The 17697-nt window shown below is 33.4% G+C and overlaps 3 protein-coding genes across 7 annotated transcripts; 1 reads left to right on the top strand and 2 right to left on the bottom strand.

The window, feature by feature from the left end:
* Window positions 1-4891: 4891 nt before the first annotated feature.
* LOC107371140 (uncharacterized) lies at window positions 4892-5832 on the bottom strand. Its single transcript, XM_015939128.3, has 2 exons — window positions 5622-5832; window positions 4892-5552 (listed from the first exon to the last, which is right to left on the bottom strand). The coding sequence occupies exon 2, from the start codon at window positions 5524-5526 to the stop codon at window positions 4927-4929; it is 600 nt and encodes a 199-aa protein (XP_015794614.2). The 5' UTR covers window positions 5527-5552; window positions 5622-5832; the 3' UTR covers window positions 4892-4926.
* Window positions 5833-5949: 117 nt separating this feature from the next.
* On the bottom strand, window positions 5950-8555 carry LOC107371133 (uncharacterized). The gene is made up of 3 exons (XM_015939118.3): window positions 8022-8555; window positions 7806-7958; window positions 5950-7608 (listed from the first exon to the last, which is right to left on the bottom strand). Exons 1-3 carry the CDS (start codon window positions 8410-8412, stop codon window positions 6680-6682), a joined length of 1473 nt encoding a protein of 490 aa, XP_015794604.2. The 5' UTR covers window positions 8413-8555; the 3' UTR covers window positions 5950-6679.
* A 40-nt stretch (window positions 8556-8595) lies between these two features.
* LOC107371136 (spectrin alpha chain-like) lies at window positions 8596-17444 on the top strand. Of its 5 annotated transcripts, none has more exons than XM_089269219.1 (4): window positions 8596-9168; window positions 9273-13442; window positions 14613-15757; window positions 16469-17444. In XM_089269219.1, the coding sequence occupies exons 3-4, from the start codon at window positions 15637-15639 to the stop codon at window positions 17236-17238; spliced, it is 891 nt and encodes a 296-aa protein (XP_089125345.1). In that variant the 5' UTR covers window positions 8596-9168; window positions 9273-13442; window positions 14613-15636; the 3' UTR covers window positions 17239-17444. The 5 variants fall into 5 exon arrangements, with proteins under 5 accessions (XP_089125345.1, XP_089125343.1, XP_089125344.1 ...); XM_089269217.1 differs by having other exon boundaries at window positions 13506-15757; XM_089269218.1 differs by having other exon boundaries at window positions 9273-14296.
* The last annotated feature ends 253 nt before the right edge of the window (window positions 17445-17697 follow it).

Raw genomic sequence — 17697 nt, 5'->3', positions numbered from 1 at the left:
AGAGGCGAACAGATGATGAAATGAGAAAGGATAAAGGGCTGATGATGGGGCGGGTGAGGGAAGCAGAGCGTGATGGTGAATTGATGATAACGTGAAGAAAAGATGAAACGAAAAAGAGAGAAACTTTTTCTCCAAATTTCAACTTTTTTTTCTTGCTCTTTGAGTTTCATTCAAAACTACGAAAAACTTTTCAAACTTTTTTAGCGGTAAAAAAGTTTTATCAGTTTCCAAAGCTCCATCTGTTGCATGTTTCAACAATTTCTTGTTTCTTTATGAGATTCATTTTTTTTGCACAAATGCATTAATTTGATCAAAGAGTAAAGTAATATTGATATTAGTAATATTTATCATCTGGTATCTTTGATTTTCTATAAAAATCTTTTTAATATCCACGCAAAAAAGCCGTTATTTTTACATAAGAGTTTAGTTGCACTATTTCTTAGACATCCCTTGTTTTTGGGTACAATTGTATAGTTGAAAATGGGATGGGAAGCTGCGTAACCTTTGTATACGTCAAAATATTGGATTATGTCGTGCTTGCTTTTCAAACCGTAATAAAGTTTATCATAATTAAAGATATTAATTATGAAATAATCGTCTCTCTCGATCTTCGGAAAAAGTGAGGCAGTTATCGAATCCAATTCAAGATATGTATTCAGATGAGGGATCATGCGGGACTGGATTTTATCAATCCTTTTATATGCCAATAGCGTTAAAATACAACGAGCTTTAGCCAAGAAGTAAAGTTGAAATTCCTTTGGATTCTCGAACCAATACTTATCCTTATTACTTTGGCTCAAATTGAATTTCAGATCCAATTCAATTTGCTCGTAATTGATCTTTACCGGTCCATGAATAGAATTAGTTTCATTCTTGAATAAATAAAGATAACAATTGTCATACTCTTCGAGTTGTACTCTGCAGTTTTGATGATAAATACTTTCAAAGAAGCTCTCATTTTTCCATTGAACATTATCGTCTTTAAGGTTAGTCCGTTTCAAGTCATTGCTGGTTTTGATGTTCATATAATAATTAACATGAGATGCAGCGAAATCTGGTAATTCAGAATGATACCATTGACTTGACAAATGAATGAAAGACAAAACGTAAAGAACACGAATCAAGTGAGATTTTGAATCCATTGAGCACTTTGTTGATTGAAATGAACACAAGGGTTTGAAACAAAAACGATTAATTTATCTTACTCTTTGTGTTTATTGAACATAGTTTGAGATGAAATGCAGTAAACAAAGGTCTTTGTTAGTAAGCTCAAAACAAAGGAAGGGCAAGTCTCGGTCAAGAAGTGGTTGAGGCAAAGTTACAGTTGTACTTTTTTGGTTATTTTATGGTTACTCGATTGAAACTTTAATGTTTGAAGAGATCAATTAAGTTAATGCTTTTCTCAATAGTAATTTTTAAAGGTTACTACAAATTATTTCATTCAAATATCTTGCATTTTTTAATTATTTTTGTGAACAATTTAATCTAAAAGATCCATTACACTTGAGATATTATGGTTACTCGGTCATACAGTAAGTGAAGCGAAAGTAACCAACTTTTGTTACTTAAACCTAAAAAACTAATACCGCTGGTGAGTTGACAGTGTATATCAACTAGTATTGCTGTTAATTTGAAGATCAATTCAATCAAACTCAATGGATTTTAAAAGTTTCATTTGTTTTTTCTCGGTGTTTCAACTTGCTTCATGTATGCTAATAAAGGAGGTAAACCCTGGTTATGTTGACAAAGAATGGAAACTGAATACTCCGTGGATGAGTAAGTCTATCTATTTTCATTAAACTAATCTCATAGTTAGAATCAATTGAATCAAACACGCTCAACTCTATGGGGCAAAAATTTATTCATGACTTTTCAGCAATAATAGAGCTAGTTAAAGCTAGAATTGAACCAGACAAGCTTGATAATGAATTTATTTCAATAATATTATGGGCTGTTATTAGGATCTGCAGGATTAAATCTCTTTTTTCATTTCAAAAAGAAACGGCAATCCGAAAACTTTAAGTGCAAAAGGTTAAATTGTATTGCATTTGTCTGCATCCTTTCATCATCAAATCATCCAACTAAAAACCTAGGATAATCTTGAAAACACCATGGGATGCTCTAAATCTAGTGTTAAATCCAAAGAAACCATGAAAAGAAAGATCGAAATGTTGGAAACTGTTGAAGATATTCAGGAAAGAAGAGACCAAGTTCTTGGAAGATATCAAAGATTCAAGGAAGAAGCTAAAGAAAAGAGAAGTTTATTAGAAGATTCAAAGAGATTTCAATATTTCAAAAGAGATGCAGATGAACTTGAATCGTGGATATTGGAAAAATTACAAACTGCTTCAGATGAATCGTATAAAGATCCAACAAATCTACAGGCTAAAATTCAAAAACATCAAGCATTTGAGGCTGAAGTGACTGCTCATTCCGATGCTATTGTATCTCTCAGTGCTACCGGTGGTGAAATGATTAACCAGGGACATTTTGCTGCTGAAGTGATAACTCATCGTCTGGATGAACTTCACCGACTATGGGAACTACTTCTTTCCAAGTTAACTGAAAAAGGACTAAAACTTCAACAAGCTCTTGTGCTTCAGCAATTCAATCGACAATATGATGAAGTTATGTTCTGGGTCAATGATAAAGAAGCATTTGTTACCTCTGATGAGATGGGACAAGACTTGGAACATGTTGAGGTGCTCCAAAGGAAATTTGATGAATTTCAAAAAGAAATGGCAAGCCAGGAATTTCGAGTGCAAGAAGTTACAAAGCAAGCAGATAAACTGGTTGGTGAAAACCATCCTGATCACGAAATTATTATTAGATTAATTAGACGTCGGATTTAGAGTTATTAATATTTATTTAGAATAATGTTTCAATATAAATTATGAAGAGTAAAAGAAAAGCTTACCTGATGTAAGATCATTCGCAAGTTCATCGTCAAGTTTCTCACGACGAGCAGTAGCCTTAGCAATTAATTGGTCCCATTCTTGATTTATTTCAATTGGCTTTTGATAAGTTTGCTCGGCAGTTTATTGATGAGTTTTCATCAATTTTTGGGCAATTTCATCGAGTGATCTAATTTTATCACCCAAAGTAGCAGGACTGACGCCAAGTATTTCAAACGTTTCCAAGTCTTTTCGACTTCGGTTTGACGTCAAATAATCATTTCGTGGTCAGGATGGTTTTCACCGGCCAGTTTAACTGCTTGCATTTAACTTCTTACAATTTAAGTTTTCTGATTGCCATTTCTTTTGAAATGAAAAAAGAGATTCTGCGGATCCTAGACAAGCCTTTCGTTTCGGAAACTCACCGTTTCAAAGTTACAGGGTGTCAAAGTTTCAACTTTTGCATAATTTAACACTGCATTGAATGCATTGTATGGATCCCTGAATTGAAAGCAATATGGATTTGTTAAAAAAAATATTTTACCATTTTATAAAACATAGATCGACATTACTGGCATTAAGCATATTAACCTACGCAAAAACAACTTTGACACCCTGTAACTTTGAAACGGAGAATTTCCGAAACGAAAGGCTCATATCTGGCCCATTAGAATATTTTAAGCCCAAAAAAAGTTCAAAATCTTCGTATCACCTACCATGCATCCCTCGTTAGTATGATATCAACTCGTAGTCACAATATTTTCTGGCTTAAAGAAACCGTACAAAATTTTAATAAAATATTTCCATCTAGATGCAGCCATATTACCTGATTTCGGGTTTCCCATTAGGGCTCCACACTTGGTCATTGATTTGTTTCGGATCGGAAATATCGTGATTCGCACATTTCCAACTGAAGTAAACCTATTTCATGAAAACACCGAGTATACCAAGAATATGAGCATGGAAATGGAAAGCGCTTGTGGTTCATCGAAATCATCATTTGATAAGACAGACATCGTCATGTTGACATTGATGGAATATGTTAATGTTACATCAAACATCGTTAAATCTATCAGAGTCGATCCTCTTTCAATTGAACTGTATACTCATCATGTGCCCATGAAAGAGTTTGAGCCTCTTGTTCAACGGGCAGTAACTGATCTTTGTGAGCACTTTTGTCATGGAATTCAAATATACAAATATGTTGCTGCAGGTTTGGATCTACCACATGAATGTACATTGCCTAATAATTGTACATTCAATGCAAACGAAATCGACTATCCTAAATTTATAGCCGAAACGGAAAAATTCATTAAAACTTTAAAATATCTCTTGCTATTTGACTTGAGATCAAAAACATGTGATTTTAGCCTTTTATCCATGCTCTTTATGTGGAGACCAACGATGATTCTTGAACTGGATAACAAAACTGCTTCATTATTCCCAAAATTAACTGAAAACCATTATTTTATTGCACATTTCATTGACACCAAGAAAAGGCTCACTTCAACTCGAATCATTGATGAATGCAGAATTTTTTCTAGTTAGATTTTAATATTCAACTAAAACAATTTTTGTTATACTTTAATATTTTCATACCTTGATGTTCAACAAACTTTCAAATTGTGACCAAAATGAATTTGTCATTAATGTAGCAATCAAACTCATTTCTGCGAAACCTATTAATACATAATCAGTAAATTATATTATATTCTGTATCAACTCAACATAATCTCCATTCTCTAACATAAAAACCCAAAATTTATCAGAATTTCTTTGTTTCGTTATAACTGCTTAACCAACTATTGTATTGCTTATTCATGTATTGGAATTATTTTCGCATTACTACTTTTTTACGATCACGGCAGAATTCAAAACAATTTTAAAATGGATCTTATAGGATCCAGATTAAGCGAAATTTTCTCTTCCAATTTTACTTACCTTTTGCTTCTTCTGTAAAATAATACTTTCTTAAGTATCTATACGCAAAAGAGATAGAGAGAGAAATGATTTATTGAAAAAATATAAAGTTTTACAATTGTTGACGCTTCCTAGCGATATTGCCACGACTATTGTTTTTCCTTTTATCATTTTCACGATTTGGAGTCCATTCACAAGCCCCAGGACAGTTAGGAGGGCATCTACAGAGGTGACCAGGCTTGTCTTTGTTGGAACAATCGTCTGGGTGATCAGGACAAACATGTCCGGGAGCACCTGGTTCGTCACACTTGCGTTCATGTCGGTATTGGTTGTTTCGTCCAGAATACGACTTTTTGCACCAACGGCAAAGGTAATTCACTTCAGTGGATTCTTGGATTCTAAAATGGACAGGGTTGGAGCAATCCTGCAGTTCTGAAGCATTTTGGCTGAACCCTTTGGGGATAGGACCAACCCATCCTTTAACTTGAGCTGGAGTGACTAACGTATTGTGCCAGGACACTTCAACTCGAAAATTCTCTTCTGTTTTGGGCTTATTGGGAAGATACCCAGACCCAACCACTGAAAAGTAATATCCCGCGTCTGGAATTGTCACAAACTTACGTCCTTTCTCTACGATAGTGTCACTCGCCGATTCAGCCTCATACACTTCAGATGCTTTGTCTCTAGAAATATCAGCCCCAATATCATCCATATCTTCAGCGCATTCAAAGCTTAAACCTTAAAAAAGAGTAAACAAAAAACATCAGATTAGATTGAAATTAAATAATAAATAGATTCAAAACATACCTTAATAATAAAAGCAAACAGTGTAGATAGATTTTAAGAACTTAGAACAAAAATAAAAAAAAATTCTGAGTTGTGAAAAATTGGCGAAAATTCTAGTTGCTCGAGAACAAAGAACCCCGATAATGACTGTTTTCTGAACTAAGGTCATTATATACTGAGGTTCGGCATATGTTATACCCAAAGAGGACTCAGTGTCATCCTCATTGGTTAGTGCACCCAAGACCCTGCAAAAGCCTCTTTATTCTGCACTTGACTCCAAAGGTGATTCCTTGATTTTCCTTCCTTTCAAATAAAGTTATCATCATTGACAATATCATATTTTAATAACTTAAAGGGTTTAAAGTAAAGCTTTATTGGTCAAAGGCTCAAGCGAGGGTTTACTAGTACAAGCAAAAAGGATGAATATAAACCTCTTACTAGGGAAGGTAAAATAATGGTAAGATTTGATTCGGCAAATTTCATGTTAAATCGATACAAATAAGTGAAAAAGGATGTTTGACAAAGAGTTAGGACTTGCAGACTATACCATTTTCAAGTCTAACCAGATCTACGGTTACGAATTAGCTTTTTCATGTCATCAATTGAAGGGGTTAACTTTTAAATACCATTACTAATGACTGAAAGTGTTACATCTAGGTTAATTATATTACAACCTCTTCAATCAATCATCTTTGTTAGTCCAACCAAATGGATTAAGGGGCACTCCTAATGAAATAATAAATCATCAACCTGAATAAACAAAAAACTTTTCTCTCAAAGTCAATAGTACTGATTGTATTTTGACAATTGAAACGGATTCTGCATTTTTTCTTCACCTGTTCAAACTTGAATTTCTCAGTAACCTGAATTTCGATAATGCTATGACTAATTTTATGGATGTAGTTTAATAATGGCTTTCAGGAAGTGTAAATTTTCCTTAGAATCCTGTTGGTTTGGTCACAACTTTTACGCAAAAATTTCATGTTTGACTTTATATAATATATTGTATTTATTGTCGAGTGAATCAAGTGTAATTATCAGTCCAGTTGGATCATCGATCAAGTATTTTAAAAATAAAACTAAGTTGTTTTTTGGTCGGATAAAGTAATCACATTTTGGGATCTTAATTGAGTCTCTACACTGTAACTGTCACTTGAAATACATTGTATCACTTGTTTTTGTCCAAATCTTATCCAACAGCTAACAGCTAATGGGAATAATATAATAACACCAACCAAAAGCATCACAGCTCCGGGTTGATGTGCAATTGTTAAACTGAATACTGATGTATACATAAGATTAGCAGCTAATCCAACAAACACTTCAGAAGCAGTGGATAAAGTAAAAATCTGAGCCGATTCTGTTGAATCGACAGAAGATAGGATAAGACTTCGAATAGCAACCATTGAAAGTCGTGCAAATGTACCCATAACATATCCAGCAATGTAGCCTTTGAGAGATAAAAAGATGCCTCTAACAATGAAAAATATCGACAAGGATAAACATCCGAGAATAGCGATACTTGAATCTGAAAGGTCTAAAAGTTTGAGAATCGAAGGCGTAATTGGAGTAGCAATAGCCAGTGGTATGTAAACAAGGGTCAACATCGATGTATAAGATTCCTCAGTCAGTCCATAAACACGCTGGGCAAACTGATAGGCAATACTGTCTTCACTGTTGATTGCTGCATTACAAATTGCTCCTGAAGTAACCAGCAGTATCAATCGAAGCCGACCATGATTCGGTCTTTTAATGGCAAAAATAGTTAGACATTTTTTGGCTCTTGATAGACGGAAAACATCCTTAACAGCTTCAATAAAAGATGCATCATCTTTTTCAGGATTTTTATCAACAATAAAACTCGTTTTCATGAAAATTGCATAAATCAATCCAAACAAGTAAATGGACAAATTGATCAACAAAACTCCGACGAAATTTTTCCGCTGACCGCCGATCCATGGGTCCATCGCAAGAATCAAACCACTTGAATAACTTGAGCCAAGTATTGCTGTAAGAAAAGTATGGAAATGAAAATTAATAAATTTTACTGTAAAAGCAAATTCCAACACAAGCGAATCAGGAAATTTTTGAAATTCGATATCAATTTGAAAATTGAATTTACATACATTTTATTGTGGAAGCAAATCTCTAGCTATTTTCAAATTTCAGAAAATTCATGTTCCAATCAATTTTTAAACTTCTCACCAATTTTGACGAAAAATTCAATGACAGCAAATCGCACGATTACAAGATGACTTGGTGTTCCCCATGAAATTGAGGAATAAATGGCACTGAATAAAAAGAATCCACCACCACAGAAGGAATAAAGTGAATCTGCTATCAGCAAAGCCCACCATGCTATCCGATAAATAATACAGTTTCATTGAAAAGGAAAATTTTGTAATCTTTTGTAATGCTTACGAGCAGTGAACATGAAAAGGTTGATCAACACTACAAGAGTCTTGAAAATGCACCCAATAAAGACTGGAATGATGAAAATCTTGAAGTGTTTCGGATAATTTCCAAGCCAATAGCCAATGAAAAAGGACATTATCAAAGATGGAATGCTGTGGAAAACAAATTGCCAGTTCTTAAACGAATTGGCAACTCGAAGTATCTCTTGAGTTTCACTTGAATCAGGATAAGATGTAAAGTTTGCACAAAAACTGTCGTCCAATTTAAGATGATTTAAGCACACTTTATCCTCGACTAATTGAGTCATAATCATGTCTTGAATAACAGATGAAGAAAAGAAAATGAAAATACAAAAATCAAATTTCATTAAATGAAGATAGGAAAAAAAGGCATTCATTTTGTGGCCGGAGTAAAGAAACGAAAAATGAAAAGAGTTATAAAATGAAATGAAACTTTGCTTTTCAATAAAATATTATTTCATATTTTCCACCATTATTATCACCAAGACAAATAAATCATTATTATTTCAAAATAACTGCTGCAACAGTTAGCTTTGTACACACTTTTTGCTTACGTCAACTGATGGTGAGGGATCGACTCTTCATTTTTCAATGGATTTTTAATTAATGGTTAGCCCCTTATGTGCTCATCTGGAGGGACAAAGATTGTATCTTTAAGAGTAAAGCAAAAGATATCAATTGTCATTTCTAAACGTCTTTTTATTGCTATTTTTATTGATTGATAAAACAAATCTCTAGTGTGGTTAATTTGATTCATTTGAAATGGTCGTTAAAGTAATCAACATTTTTTGTTCAGTTCAATATAAATCATGTTTACACTTCCAACTTGGATTGCTTCATGTACAATGTTTCATTATCTTCATCTTCATCGTCATCATTACCTAACCTGCAACTATTTTTAAGATTTAACTTGAAGAGTTAACAATATTTGTTACCAACTCTGTTGTTTTCAAATCACTTGGAATTCATTGGATTATAAAATTTGGTTTAATCGTTTGGTTTCAACTACTATTTCCACGATCTGTTAAAGTATGATTTATTCATTTATAATGAAAGATGATATCCAGAAAATGTTTCCGTTTCAATGATGGACTTTTATTTTAAATGCAAAACTAAAATTTCAGGTTCATCAAGTAGGTGTCATGTTGTACTAATGAAGTGCGCATTAGATTTGAAACTTTAATGTTACATCATCTTGATAATTTTCATGTTCATTTCTGTTTTTTCATTGATTCAGGTTTCATTTTCTTTCAGGGACGTTTTGCTTTTGAAGTGAGCACTCTCTGCTTTGATCAACATCACCTACCATGGCAACTAAACTTTTTCAAGGTCCACTCTTTTTATTACTCTTTGGTTACTTTACTATCTATTAATACCTTACTATCAACTAATACATTCAAAGATTAACTCTTTGCTTACTTCGTACTTCTCTTTTGCAACATCATTACTTTTCAATCAAAGAGTAACTTTAAATTCCCTTGCAAATTTCATTTCCTTTTATTTCCTGGTTTTACTCCATTTCTTATATTGTACTCGTCCTTATCCTTTCATCATTAAATCGTCTCCAAGTTAGCCTTTTCAAGTTAGTTACGAAAGGACTAGAGCTCAAACAAACTCCTGTGCTTGTGCAATTGGACAATGTGATCAATTCCTGTTCTGGTTCAATGACAAAAACCATTTGTTACCTCTGATGTGCTGGGTAAGTACTTGAGGCATATTGAAGTGCTAAGAAGGAAATGTGACGAATTTCTAAAGAAATCTCAGGCCTGGAATTTCGAGCTCAGCAAGTTACAAAGCAAGCGAATAAACTGGATGCTGAAAACCAGTTTGACTTTGAAGATATTATAAGACGTACAACGAAAGGCGAAGATGGTTGAAATACTTGATGTCAGTTCATCAACAATATTTGTCGGGGCACAAGAGATTCAAATATTTAACAGAGATGCTGATCACAAGTTCGTGATAAATTGATTAGTTTTTGCAAATAAGAAGAACTCTCTTCTCGAGTTATGGAAATATAAGTGAGTGAATTCAGAAAGATCTTTATAACTGTTTCGATTGTCAAAGGTCTTATCAAGATTGATGCAACCGTAAGAATGGCAATGTAATACAATAATTATTGCGACTCTTACGATTGCACCATTTTTGCAGAAGCAGAAAGCAACATAAACGAAAAATAAACGAATTTTGCAGGGTGATTCATGGATTTAGATAGATGTGAGTAATCGTTTCGATTGCCTGAGTCCTTTTCGAGATTTACGCAGCCATAAGAATGGCCATGTAATACAGTAATTATTGCCGCTCTTATGACTGCGCAAATTTTGCAGAAGCGGAAAACGATCATAAAGGCAAAAAATTGTTTACTCTCTCAAATGAGCATAAAGGAGAGATCGAGGCTCGAGTGGAAAGCTTCAATGCAGCTGATGAACCTGAAAATATGCTCATGTTAACTTCATTCTGGTACAATTGTCAAAAGTGGCGAGCAAAAGCTGGTAAGAGCAAAGAATGTTTCTGCATGATTCAGACAGCCGTATGAGTGGCAGAATATTACTATAATAATTATTTGCCACTCATACGGATGCTAGAATCTTGTAAGTACCAATTCAGCGTTGCTGGTACACAAACGATTCAAATGTTTAACAGAGACGCTAATCATAATTATGATAAAGTTCGTGATAAATTGATTACTCGCTCAAATGAGAAGAACTCTTTCTTGAGTTATGGGAATACAAGTGAATGGATTGAGACAAACTGGATAACTGTTTGTCTGAGGTCTTTTCAAAACTGACACAACCATAACTATGGCAATGTAATACAATAATTGTTGCGACAGTTATGATTGTGCCATTTTTGCAAAAGCAGAAAGCGACATAAGCTGATGAAGTTCGTCAAAAATTAATCATTTTCTCGAATGAGAATAATTCTTTTCTTCAATCATGGAAAATAGACAAATTTCGCAGGAGCGATTCATGGATTTAGACAGGTTTGTATAACCCTTTCGATTGTCTGAGGTCTTTTCAAGATTTAGACAGCCATATGAATGACAATGTAATACAATAATTATTGCCGATATTATGATTGTACAAATTTTTCAGAAAGGGAAAGCGATCATAATTCTGATAAAGTTCGTGATGAATAAATTATTCGCTCGAATGGGAAGAACTCTCTGATTGTTTAAAAGTAAATGTATTTTGCATGAATATAAACTGAATCTTTGACGCACATCTTTATAACCGATTCGATTGTCCAAGGTCTTTTCAAGATTGACGCACCCGTAACTATGGCAATGTAATACAATAGTTATTGCGACAGTTACGAATGCATTATTTTTGCAGAAGCGGAAAGCGACATGATGATGAAGTTCGTGATAATTTTCTTGTTAATTTAATTTAGGCCAATCAGCACCAAGTTTATTCTGATCTTATCACTATGATTATCTAATATTTTCTGCTTACTATGATAAAAGCAACGTCTCAGGACAAGTGGCCCATCAGGCACAGATTGTGTCAACTTCATCCTGATTAAAAAAATTCAAGGTAAGCACTCGAAATTTTATTTAATTGGGAAAGCTGAGAGCTATAGTTGGTGAAATGTGATACAGTGTCTTGCTCAACAAAATTCAGGTAGAGCGGCCAGAATTGATAAATAAAATTGAAATCTATGGAGCTAGGACATAACTGAGCGATTCGCCTTTAAGAATCCTGTAAAGCTTATCAAGTATTCCATTGTTTAGTGTAAAAGTAATAGTCAGAGAAGCTGTTAACACTAGTAATGAACGATAACAAGTCTTTTCGATATCGATATTTTTATTGCAAAGTGAAATTGCTTCAACTGCAGATTTGAATCTAAAAAACTCATGGGATCAGATCAAACTTAAAACGATTGATTAAGGAAAAGTCATTATTAGCAATTTTGCACTAATCAAGCAGTTCCACTCATCTTTTTACTCTTAGGTTAATTTATTATCTAATCTATCTCATCAAAATCGACTAATACATCAAAAGATTAACTCTTTGCTTACTTTGTACTTCTCTTTAGCAACATCATTACTTTTCAATGAAAGAGTAACATTTAAATTCCCTTGCAACTTCCATTTCCTTTTATTTTTTGTTTTACTCCATTTCTAGCGCTCACACTCGTATTAATCCTTTCATCATTCAATCATCTCTATTTTACTGACCCTCAAAACTATTATCTTAAAAACTGTATGTAAACCTCTTAATAACCATTTTTCATCTCTAGTGTGTGTCCTTGTGATCCAATATGTGAACTTTACAAAAACAAAATTCAAGCTGTGCTACCAGAATTGTTGATAATTGCAAAAGCTAATGAAATTTTTGATGAAAATTAACTTCTTCATCAATTATTGGCGGATTCTAATGCCAAGAAAATTGAAACCGATCTCTCTGCAATCAGATGATCTCATAACCATTTCGATTATCTGAGGACTATCTGGGTAATTATTGACACTCATATGAATGCATCATTTTTGCAGAAGGAGAAAGCAACATAAACGAAAAATAAACGAATTTTGCAGGGGTGATTCATGGATTTAGATAGATGTGAGTAATCGTTTCGATTGCCTGAGTCCTTTTCGAGATTTACGCAGCCATAAGAATGGCCATGTAATACAGTAACTATTGCCGCTCTTATGACTGCGCAAATTTTGCAGAAGCGGAAAACGATCATAATGGCCAAAAATTGGTTACTCTCTCAAATGAGCATAAAGGAGAGATCGAAGCTCGAGCAGAAAGCTTCAATGCAGCTGATGATGCTGAAAAAATGCTCATGTTAACTTGATTCTGGTACAATTGTCAAAAGTTGCGAGCAAAAGCTGGTGAAAGAAATAATGTTTCTGCAGGATTCAGACAGATGATGATTCTGGTAAAATGCTCATGTTAACTTCATTCATATCATAGAGACAAGATTCAAGCTAAGCACTAAGGAATTGCATCTAGTTGTGGAAAGTCGAGCAAAAGCCGATGAAAGAAAAGAATGTTTCTGCAGGATTCAGACAGCCGTATGAGTGACAGAATATTACTATAATAATTATTTGCCACTCATACGGATGCTAGAATTTTGTAAGTATTTCAGCGTTCAGCGTTCTCATTTTAGGTCAAGAAGTACATCAACTTTATCCTGTTCTTATCGTTATGGTTATCTAATATCTTCTGATTAATTCATTACAAACGATTCAATTCTTCAAATTCGCTACAAGATTGATACAGCCATAGCTGTGGCAATGTAATACAATAATTATTGCCACAGCTATGACTGTACCATTTTCCAGAAGCGGAAAGCGATCACAGTGCTGATAAAGTTTGTGATATTTTGTTACACTTGGATAGCTATACAGCGAGCTTATCTTACTAATGCTGGTCAAAGTGATTCTCTTGTTATAAAAGGGGTAAGATATTAAAGTTAATTCTGCAGTTGATTAATCGTCAATCCGTTTGTTCACTAATGACAGCATGTTCTGGATCAATGATAAAGAAGCATTTGTTACCTCTAATGAGATGGGACAAGACTTGCGACATGTTGAGGTGCTCCAAAGGAAATTTGATGAATTTCAAAAAGAAATGGCAAGCCAGGAATTTCGAGTGCAAGAAGTTACAAAGCAAGCAGATAAACTGGTTGGTGAAAACCATCCTGACCACGAAATTATCATTAGACGTCGAACCGAAGTCGAAGAAGCTTGGAAACGTTTGAAATACTTGACGTCAGTTCGTCAACAAAAACTTGCCGGTGCACAAGAGATTCAAATATTCAACAGAGATGCTGATGAAACTATTTCCTGGATTCTTGAAAAAGATCTAGTTATATCTTCTGATGACTATGGTAGAGATTTAGTAAGTGTTCAAGCTTTACAAAGAAAACACGAAGGAATTGAAAGAGACCTTGCAGCTTTGGAAGATAAGGTTCTCATTTTAAGAAGCACAAGCAGTCTTTTTTTACGTTATGATTATCTAATACCTTCTGTGTAATTCATTACAAACGATTCGATTCTTCAAGATCGCTTCAAGATTGATACATCCGTAGCTATGACAATGTAATACAATAATTATTGCCACAGCTACGACTGTACCATTTTTCAGAAGCGGAAAGCTATCACAGTGCTAATAAAGTTCGTGATAATCCGTTACACTTGGAGCTTTTCTTACTAATTCTGGTCAAAGTGATTCTCTTGATCTTAAAGGGAAAGCTATTAAAGTTAATTCTGCAATGGATTACCGTCAATCCGTTTGTTCACTAATGACAACGGTAGGTGCAACTAAGGATGTAATTGTTTGAAACTGAATGAAAACAAAACAGATGAATATTTAAAAATCATATCTAGAGTTCATAGAAACAGTTTTTATTCACAAATCGCATGATTGTTACACTTTAATTTCATTGGAAGCATCTGGCGATAAAATTGTATAATTTAAAATTGTATGAGAAACCACGACCCAACCGTTCCTTGGATCATTTTCAGGGAAAAGGACATAATTTCTTCTATCTTCACTCATAGGAAGAGAGATTGTATCGACAAAATTTATAATACTGATTATAAAATAATCTTCTTTTTCGATTTTAGGGAAAAGTGAAGCAGTTTCAGAATCAAGCTCAAGATAAATATTTAGAAGATCCTTGGTTGAATTAAAAAAACGAACTTTGAATACACTTTCCATTAAAGTACGACGAATATAATTCATGTAGGCGAGCTCATATTCCTGAATTTGGTCCTTTGGAAGCGTATAATTGATTTCACTCATGTGATATTTTATGTCCAATTCAATATGCTTTGAATCGATCCTTACTGGCCCATGAATAGTACTTGTTTGATTCTTGAATAAATAAAGATAACAATTATCATTTTGGTCGATTTTTACTTTGCTTCTTGGCCACTTAACATCTCCAACGAAACTATCATTTCTCCATTGAGCACTGTCTTGACGATTCATCCACTGTAAGTCAACATTGGTTTTGATATTCATATAATATTTAACATCAACTTTGGCCCAACCCAAATCATCACTTTGATGTGACGAGCGAATGAATCCTAGAAGAACATAAATCAAGTAAAGTTTCGAATCCATTAAACACTTAGTTTATTGAAAGAAAACACAAAGGTTTAAGACAAAATAATCAAAACGTTATACTTTTGGAGTTTATTGAACTCACAGTTTGAAGTAAACTAAAAGTAAACAAAAGCCTTTATGTAGTCAAGCTCAAAATAAGGTGCAGTCAGACAAAGAAAAGTCAAATCCTGTTCAAGAAACCGCTGAAATTAAAATAATTGTAACTTCTAACCATCATTTTATGGTTACTAAACTAGAAACGTCAATGTTTGAAGAAATAAAAAAACTCAATTCATTTCTCTTACAATGATGATTTTTCATGGTTTCAAATTTAGTCTAGTTATCTCGAACTTCTTTCATTATTTAGCGGTAAAAATTTCACTTTAAGCATTAATTTTACACTGAAGGATGCTCTGGTTACTTGGTTATAAGAGAAGCGAAAGTAACCAACTCTAGTTACTTAAACCTAAAAAACTGTTACCGCTGATGTACCAGTTTAAGTTATACAAGTATCATTGAAGGTTAATTCAATCAAAATCAATGGATTTTAAAAGTTTTATTTGTTTTTTCTCGGTCTTTCAACTTGCTTCATGTATGCTAATAAATGAAGTGAAACCTGGTCATATTGAAAATAAATTTCGGTATATTAAAACCGAATATGGTAAGTTTATCTGATATCTTCATTTTATCACTAACCTTGCCCCCTAGAACCGACTTTATTTCAACAAGATACATAACTTGTAACTTGATGAATATAATTCGGGTAAAGCTAGAACCGAACTATGAAAGATGACAAGATTGTTAATAGTAATATCTCAATAGTAATGAGCCTTCAGTTGAAATAGTCAAGTCGGACAAGGTAAAAGTGCATTATTGGATTGAGCAGATTTATTGGATGTCTTCAATGATCACAATAAAAGAGATGCGACATCATAAATTATTTGCTTAGACGTATATCTTGTTTCCATTTAGAAATATGTTATTCGAATTGTGAAAACTTAAACTTTATTTGTGACTGTTTTTTCAATATTAATGAATGATTAATTTACCAGCAAAGATTTCTTAATTCAGAAATTACTGTTAAAATGAGGCAGCGGAATTTTGAATCCTTGATTATACCCAAAATCCTTATAAGTTACAATCAAATGTTGTAGTTGATGATTAAAATGAATTTTGCTCTAAGGTTAAATTATCGTATAGACAAGAACAATGTCTTGAGGTCAATATCTTTTTATTTTAAGAGCTCACAGAAAAACTGATATTTATAAGAAACTACTTCGAAACCCAAAGCTGTGATATTAACTTGTAGATATGATACTTTCAAAGACAAAGAAACTCATAAAAATTTTGATAAAAAATTATTCTCGTCTAGATATTATCAATTCGAATGACTATTTAAGCGATGAAAATTTAACATTTCGACTGAGGACACCACATTATATTGGTCAAAAACTTTGTGGAGAGGATGTGGTTATTCGCACATTTCCAACTGAAGTAAACCAGTTTCATGAAAACACCGAATATACCAAGAATGTGAGCTTGGATCTGGAAAGCTCTTGTGGTTCATCGAAATCATCATTTGACAAGACAGACGTCGTTATGTTGACATTGATTGAGAAGGACTTGGATAATGTTACATCAAACATTATTAAATCTATCAGAGTCGATCCTCTTTCAGTTGATTTTTTTCCTCATAAGCTGACCGTGAAACAGTTCGAAAGTCTCGTTAAATTTTGGCAAAGAAGTGATGATGAGTATTGCGTAAGTTTATGTCAACATCCGGAAGTTGACTTAGACGGGCAACTTGCTTCTCTTTCTCCTTATTTTAAAGAAAACTGTGCAGCAATTTTTATGAATAATTGTACAATCCCTCCAAGAGAAGTCAACTATTCGCAAATGTTGGCAGAGATGGAAAAGTTCACCCAAGCCTTGAAATATCTCATTCTATTTCACCGTAATGATTCACCAACATGTCGATTACGTCTCTTAGACTACTGGAAAGTTGTTGAATTGGACAAAAAAACTGCTTCACTGTTCCCAAAATTGACTAAAAACCATTATTTTATCGCCACTTTTGTAGATGCTGAGAAAAAACAGACAATAACTCGACAAATCGACGAATGCAGGATTCTTCTTGATTAAAACTTCATGTAAAAACTTAAACTAAAAAAACTACTTTTTTCAAATCTCATATTTCAATATTCACTCTTTTTGACGATAATTTGAATTTTAATATGCTGTAAAATAACTTTGATCAATCCAATGAAAAAAAATTGCAGCATTTATTAATAAATAAAGAATGCAAAATCGATTCTGGTAAAGTTTTCATTATTAAACACAAGTTTAGCCCCGATCATGACTGACCGCAAATTTATTTTCACTGCGAACGATAGATTCAATGCACATTTAAAGAAGCAAATTCTGATTTAAAAAGTTTGTCTGGTGGACAATTATTGATGAAATGAACTTTAGCTTTGTTGTTTGGTCTCTTTTAGTACAGTTTAGGCACCAGACTTTTAACCAAACTCTGCACTCGAAAGACAGTTTTGCATATATTCCTAATCCAACAATAAACCATCAAACTAAATAACCAAAAAGTTT

Source organism: Tetranychus urticae, chromosome 3 (assembly GCF_039701765.1).
Source record: "Tetranychus urticae isolate SD_2017Ah chromosome 3, NJAU_TeUrti_SD_1.0, whole genome shotgun sequence".
NCBI lineage: Eukaryota > Metazoa > Arthropoda > Arachnida > Trombidiformes > Tetranychidae > Tetranychus > Tetranychus urticae.
This window is presented reverse-complemented; position numbering and strand designations above follow the sequence as displayed.